The 5,799-nt window shown below is 34.0% G+C and overlaps 1 protein-coding gene across 1 annotated transcript in view; it reads right to left on the bottom strand.

Moving 5' to 3' along the window:
* Positions 1-1,419: 1,419 nt before the first annotated feature.
* CADM2 (cell adhesion molecule 2) overlaps positions 1,420-5,799 on the bottom strand; it is a 400,219-nt gene continuing 395,839 nt past the window's right edge. The window contains exons 8-9 of the mRNA XM_012644321.1: positions 2,329-2,454; positions 1,420-1,538 (exon numbers count right to left, since the gene is read on the bottom strand). Coding sequence (XP_012499775.1) covers positions 1,420-1,538; positions 2,329-2,454 — 245 coding nt within the window. The remainder of the gene's footprint in view (positions 1,539-2,328; positions 2,455-5,799) is intronic.

Here is a 5,799-nt window from a genome sequence, read left to right on the forward strand (position 1 = left end):
ACTTTTACTTTGGAGTTAAAAGCATGGCAGAAATTCTCTATCACTCACTGTTTCATAAGTTTGTACCTCACAAAATGCATAGACAGGAATTTAATATAAAGAATTAGTTCATTTGTACAGAAAACATATCTTAACACTTTTTGGCAAACCAACATAGGTAAGCAGCTCTGGAACTGCCAAATTAAAATTTGTAAATTTTTAGCAAACTAAAAGTTTATTTTTAGGTTATTATTCAACTATGGTTGTAATTTAAAACCTGAGGCTGTGCACTGGTTGTTAGCTTAAAATTACCTTTCCTTATAACATTGTGCTTCCATTGTATAACAAATAAAAATTAACAAGAACTAGAAAAATTTGTTGTTGAACAGTGCTAGGACATACAGACAAAAATACCAATACATGTTATCTACTTATAATATCGGTTTAAGTAATATCTAAAGGGATATAATGGACGTTAGAAAATGCTTACTTATGACTGAATTACATACAGCCAAAAAAGTTAAATATGTATCAAATAATGTTTAATTGGATTTATTATATGCACTATATACAGATACTAAAATGTCTCAAAATTGTGCCCTATGGATACTTCAACTTTGTTTAGGCAGGTGAGTTCTTATGGAGCAAATAAATTATAGAATCAAATTAGAGAAATGAATGAAATCTTTGTGATTCCCAAAGCAGTAAAATGTTTGGAATAATTTATTGGTAAATGAAGCTACAATATCCTAATGGTAGGATCTATATAATTATGTAAGATATCACGTCATGATTGCCATCCATACACATGGCTCCTGTATCAAGTACTATATATTAATAGCAAATTGATACAGCTTTACCAGTATAATCTCAAACATTCCAAAAAACTATACTACAATGTTTTTTTTCAGTTTATGTTTTCTAGGGCATATGCTTCCAAAACATGTTGTCTTTGAAGACAGACATGTAGAAAACATTATTTGTAAACCTCTAATCTTCGATTAAACTAAAGTACATTAGGTATTTACTTAATCCTGTTACTTGTGAAAGCTGTCCAATGACAAACTGATAAGGTCTATGACTTAAAGGAAAAAAAATGGGGGAAAATCTCTGCATATTTTTTAATGTATAAAAACAACTCAATATCATGATCCAAGGAGATGATTAACATTGTTAAGGCTGTATATTCAAGCACTGTATGTTAAAAGAGCAATGGTGTGAATTTACGCAGTAAGAAATGTCCTGCATTATGGATGGTACAGTAATTAAAGAATGATGCTTTCAACAGCTGATTGTTGGTATACACTGGCTACTGATAGCAGTACAGTATGGAAGTTAATAAAGGTAGCAGAAGATGATAGAAATGAATTCTGAAAGATGATAGCCAGTTTTCTCCAGCAGCCAGCCTGGTAACGAAAACTCAGAATCTTGGCCTGCATTTTAAATGAAATACTCTTTTTTCTCTTCAGCATTGACTTGGCTGCCTTCAGCATTGATAATGGCTGTGTCAGCGTCTGGTGCATCTTCAGCTCCTTTCGCTTCATTTGTTAAATATGTTCCTGTGTATATTGGAAGAAAAATATGTTAGCTCTGTGAGACTAGTAAAATAGCCAGCATTAAAGCTACATTCAATTAGGAAGGAACTTATGCCAGATTTCTTATATGTTGAAATATACACTGAGAGACATAACAAGCCGCAAATCACCCATCTAAAGTTGTACCGTTTCTTCAGTTTTCAGCTATGTGTTGTAGGTGAAGCTGTGGTTTGGTTAAGTAGAGGCAAGAGCCAAATTGAAATGGACAATGAGTAATTCTGACTTCTTTAATGATGATGGATAAAGAGCATGCGAGCCATATAGCTGTGGCAATCAGGGTACTTTGTTACAATATTGATAATGATCACGTCAAATTTGTCATCATTCACTTTGGTAAATCTATTTAAAGGTAGATTGTATCAATAGTTTGCTACCTGGCCTGTTGGAAAATCTCACGTATTTTCCTCACTAATATGGCTACACGTTTCCATATACTTAAAAACAAAAACATTGACCAATGGTTATAGTTGGATTCTGGTACTAGAAAGTTATAAACCTTCATCTTTTTTTTTTTTTTTTTTTATGAGCTAGTGACCCGCTCTGTGACCTTTGGCCATGGGCTAAACATTATTTTGCTAAGCCAATCCAACTCTAAAGTCATGTAAAATAATCAAGAATTCCCTGAAACAATCTCTTTCTTTCACTTCACACACGCATACTCACAGAAACATACAGACACCCAAATATTTCATAATGAAGCTAGTCTTCATTTATTTCACCAATGTTAAGAGTACTCTAATTAAATATAACCTACCTTTATGTCTTGCCAGATATCGACCGAGCAGAAATATAGAACACAGCGTGACAAATACAACTACAGCCACTATTCCTCCTATAAGAGCATGGTCAGGGCCAGTCTGGCCAGCCAGAGCATTAGGATCTGGAAAAGAGCGAAAAATATTATTCTAGTGTGTGTGTTGCTTATGTATAAAACACATATCTACATTGGAATGAGTTATTTTGAAAATGTGCGCAATTTTATTAAAATAAAATCACATTAAACTGTATTACACCAATCGCTGAGTCAACAAATATTGTATGCCTATAGTATACAAGGTATATTATATATAACAATATAACATTTGCTACATCAATACTATTACCACTGAGCTTACATTTTAAGGGAAAGATTGGATAAACAAATATATGATATATGATACAAATATATGATATATGATACAAATATATGATTTTGTATAGTTGTATGACTCCTTTTTCCTCACCTTAATCTGAAGATGCATGTATATGTTTGTGTTTGTGTGTGTGTGTGTGTGTGTGACAGACACAACTACACTATTATTTAGATAAAATTATGTCATGGGAAAGACTGGGGCTGAAGACAATACTTTGAGATTTATCATTATATCAGTATTATTTAAAACTATGGAAATTGATTAACTCCCCCAGGAATGTCTACACAGAAGAAGAGGTCTGAGAACTCACCACTGGGGAACTCCCATATTTAAAGCCCACAAAGAGAGGAAGCACTTCCAGCAGAGCAGATTGAGAAGGGGAGAACAGTGTGGTAGGAAGAGATCTCGGAGAGGATAGTGTAGTTAAGGGAAGAATGTATTTTAATGAGAAGGGAGGATCGCAACTTTGCTCTATGTCGATAGGAGGAGGAAGAATAATTCTCAGCATTGAGGATTAAATACCTCGGAACTTGTATTTCTGGAGAAAGTGGTAGAAAAGGGAGGGATTTAGTGGTTTATTTTAACATTCTGCCGTTAATAAGATATTATAGGAAAGAGATCAGCCCAGAAAAGGGTTGGCAGTTTTCAAGCAGAAATAAAAAGACCATAAGAAAGCCCAGACATTTGGGTACTCAAAAGTTTGGAAAATTAGCCATTTATAGAAGTCACATAGTAAGGAACAAAAATGAGTGAAGCTTCACGCAACAAAATCCACTAAATCTCAGCCTTATGGCAAAGATTAGATTGAGTGTACTACCTACTCTCCAAGTTCATTATTGCAGATAGTTTTATCGTTAACTGTTTATAATTTAAAAGAGGGATTTAAGAGGGGGAGAAAGCCAAGCAATAAATTAGGCTTGGTAATAATGCCTTTCAAAACTTCAGTGGTATGATAAGAACATGAATCTGACAAACAGTTTAGGAGTCTACTATGTTTTTAAAGGAACTATTTTGTCAAAGAATCATATGTTGGGACAGAAAAAAAAAGTTTGACTAAACTTCAAACAACCTCTAGACTCCTAAAAGCTGGAAGTGGACTATAAAAGCTGTGTAGCCCCAATGGAGCACATAGTCCCCAACAGCTACTGCAGATACGGTAATGGAATTTGACTGACAGGGTGCAAATCCCCGGAGGGTGGAATTGGGGAAAGAAAGAAAAGAGCAAATGGGAGAATCCAGTTTCTTCAGGGAATCACAACTATTGCCCAAGTCTTTTAATGCCAGCCTCACATGTTTTCATAGTTTCTATGGATCAGTGACTAATCTGTTTTCCCATTCTTCCTATATTTCCAAATGGGAGCACTTATTATTAAGGAGGCTTCTCCTCTTTCTGTTTTATCGTTGTGTGTTGTGCTTGGGTGGAGAGTAACATTAATAACTTGTGTTTTCTTTTTTTTTTTTTTCACCTGGGCTAATGCATCTGAATATGATTAAAAGGATTGCACACATCTGAGGATATTGGACTTAGAGTTGGATACACTGGGTTGATGGGACTTTAGGTTGTCTCTTTGTACAGGGTGTCACAGTGAATTGTGTGAGGGAAAAGAAGTGAAAAAAACCATTTGGTGATCAGAAGAGTGTACTAGGGCAGAGATTTCTAGCTGATGCCAAACATTTCCTGGGCTTTCAGTGCTCAGAGCTGGGCATTTTCCAGCCTGCCTTGTAGTTGGGTGTAACAATGTGATTTGTGTCCCAGACAATTGAATGAAGGCCCAGGTAATAAAAACCTCCCATATGTAACGCTCCTATGTGATCGTGGTGGACAAGTTCAAGGTAAGACAGCGACAGAATAAGTAAAGCTATTGGCCACCAAATATCCACCCGGAAGAAAATCGTCCAACTAAGAATACGTACATTGAAGTGCTTAAGAGAAAAATAAAACAAGAAAAGCTTTATTTTGAAAGATTAAAATTAAAAATTAATTTGTTGCAGCAGCTAGTTTTAATTTAGATTTCTGCTATACATTTTTTATGTTTTCCTAAATGTCTGGTATTGCCCATAAATCTCAAAAATGGAGAAAAAATAAACCTGTCATGTCTTTGAATTCCCTGTTCTGATTCTTTGCTAAATACTTTGGAATCCATTTAAAATCCCACCTCTTGCTCAAGTCCCCATATACAGACTGTCATAAATCATATCCATTTTATTTGGTGAATATCTTTCAGATCTGAGCACTCCTTTGGGAACTTAGAAATCACCGCTTTTCTGACATCTCTGTACCTGTCTTATTTCCTGAAGACAAATTCTGAGAAGTAGTATTGTTGGATCAAAGGATATAAATATTTTGTAAAGGCTTTTGATAAATATTCCCAAAGTACGTTGCAGATTGTACAAATTCACCCTTCATTAACTACCTGAGGGATATTTTGCCCCATATATTGTACTAACATCAGACATTATAATTTTTTAAAAAATTGCCAATCTGATGTGAAAAAAATGTCATCTCAATTTAAATATTTTGGATTCATTAAATTAAATTACAGGTTAGGATAATAATATCTAAATATTTTTGACCATATTAATTCATTAATTTTGAAATTCCCGTCTATGCACTTTGTCCCTTTTCCACTCAAATTTTCTGTTTTAACAGCTCTCTTTACAAAAAGATTAACATATTTAAAATCTCTCTTTATTCTTTATCTGTGGTATATTTAGCCATAGATAAGTCTTACCAATTCATGTAATCAATTCTATCAAACTGCTGTGTTATGACACCTGGCTTGTGGGTCATGATGTGAAACATTTTGCTGTGATCAAATTTTATGCAGATAGAGCTAATATTGTCATTTAACCCTTTAAATTATTATATTTTAATCCATCAAAAATGTATTTTGGTCTATGATTTGAGGCTAAAGTTAAAGTATAACTAATTCTTTTTTGACAGCCAGTAGTCTTTCATAATATTTCTTTCATCAGTAATTTTATGTAAAATTATATAGGGAAGAATGTATTTTAATGAGAAGGGAGGATCGCAACTTTGCTCTATGTCGATAGGAGGAGGAAGAATAATTCTCAGCATTGAGGATTAAATA

The sequence above is a fragment of the Propithecus coquereli genome, unplaced genomic scaffold, assembly GCF_000956105.1.
Source record: "Propithecus coquereli isolate 6110/MARCELLA unplaced genomic scaffold, Pcoq_1.0 Scaffold21, whole genome shotgun sequence".
NCBI classification, from domain to species: Eukaryota; Metazoa; Chordata; class Mammalia; order Primates; family Indriidae; genus Propithecus; species Propithecus coquereli.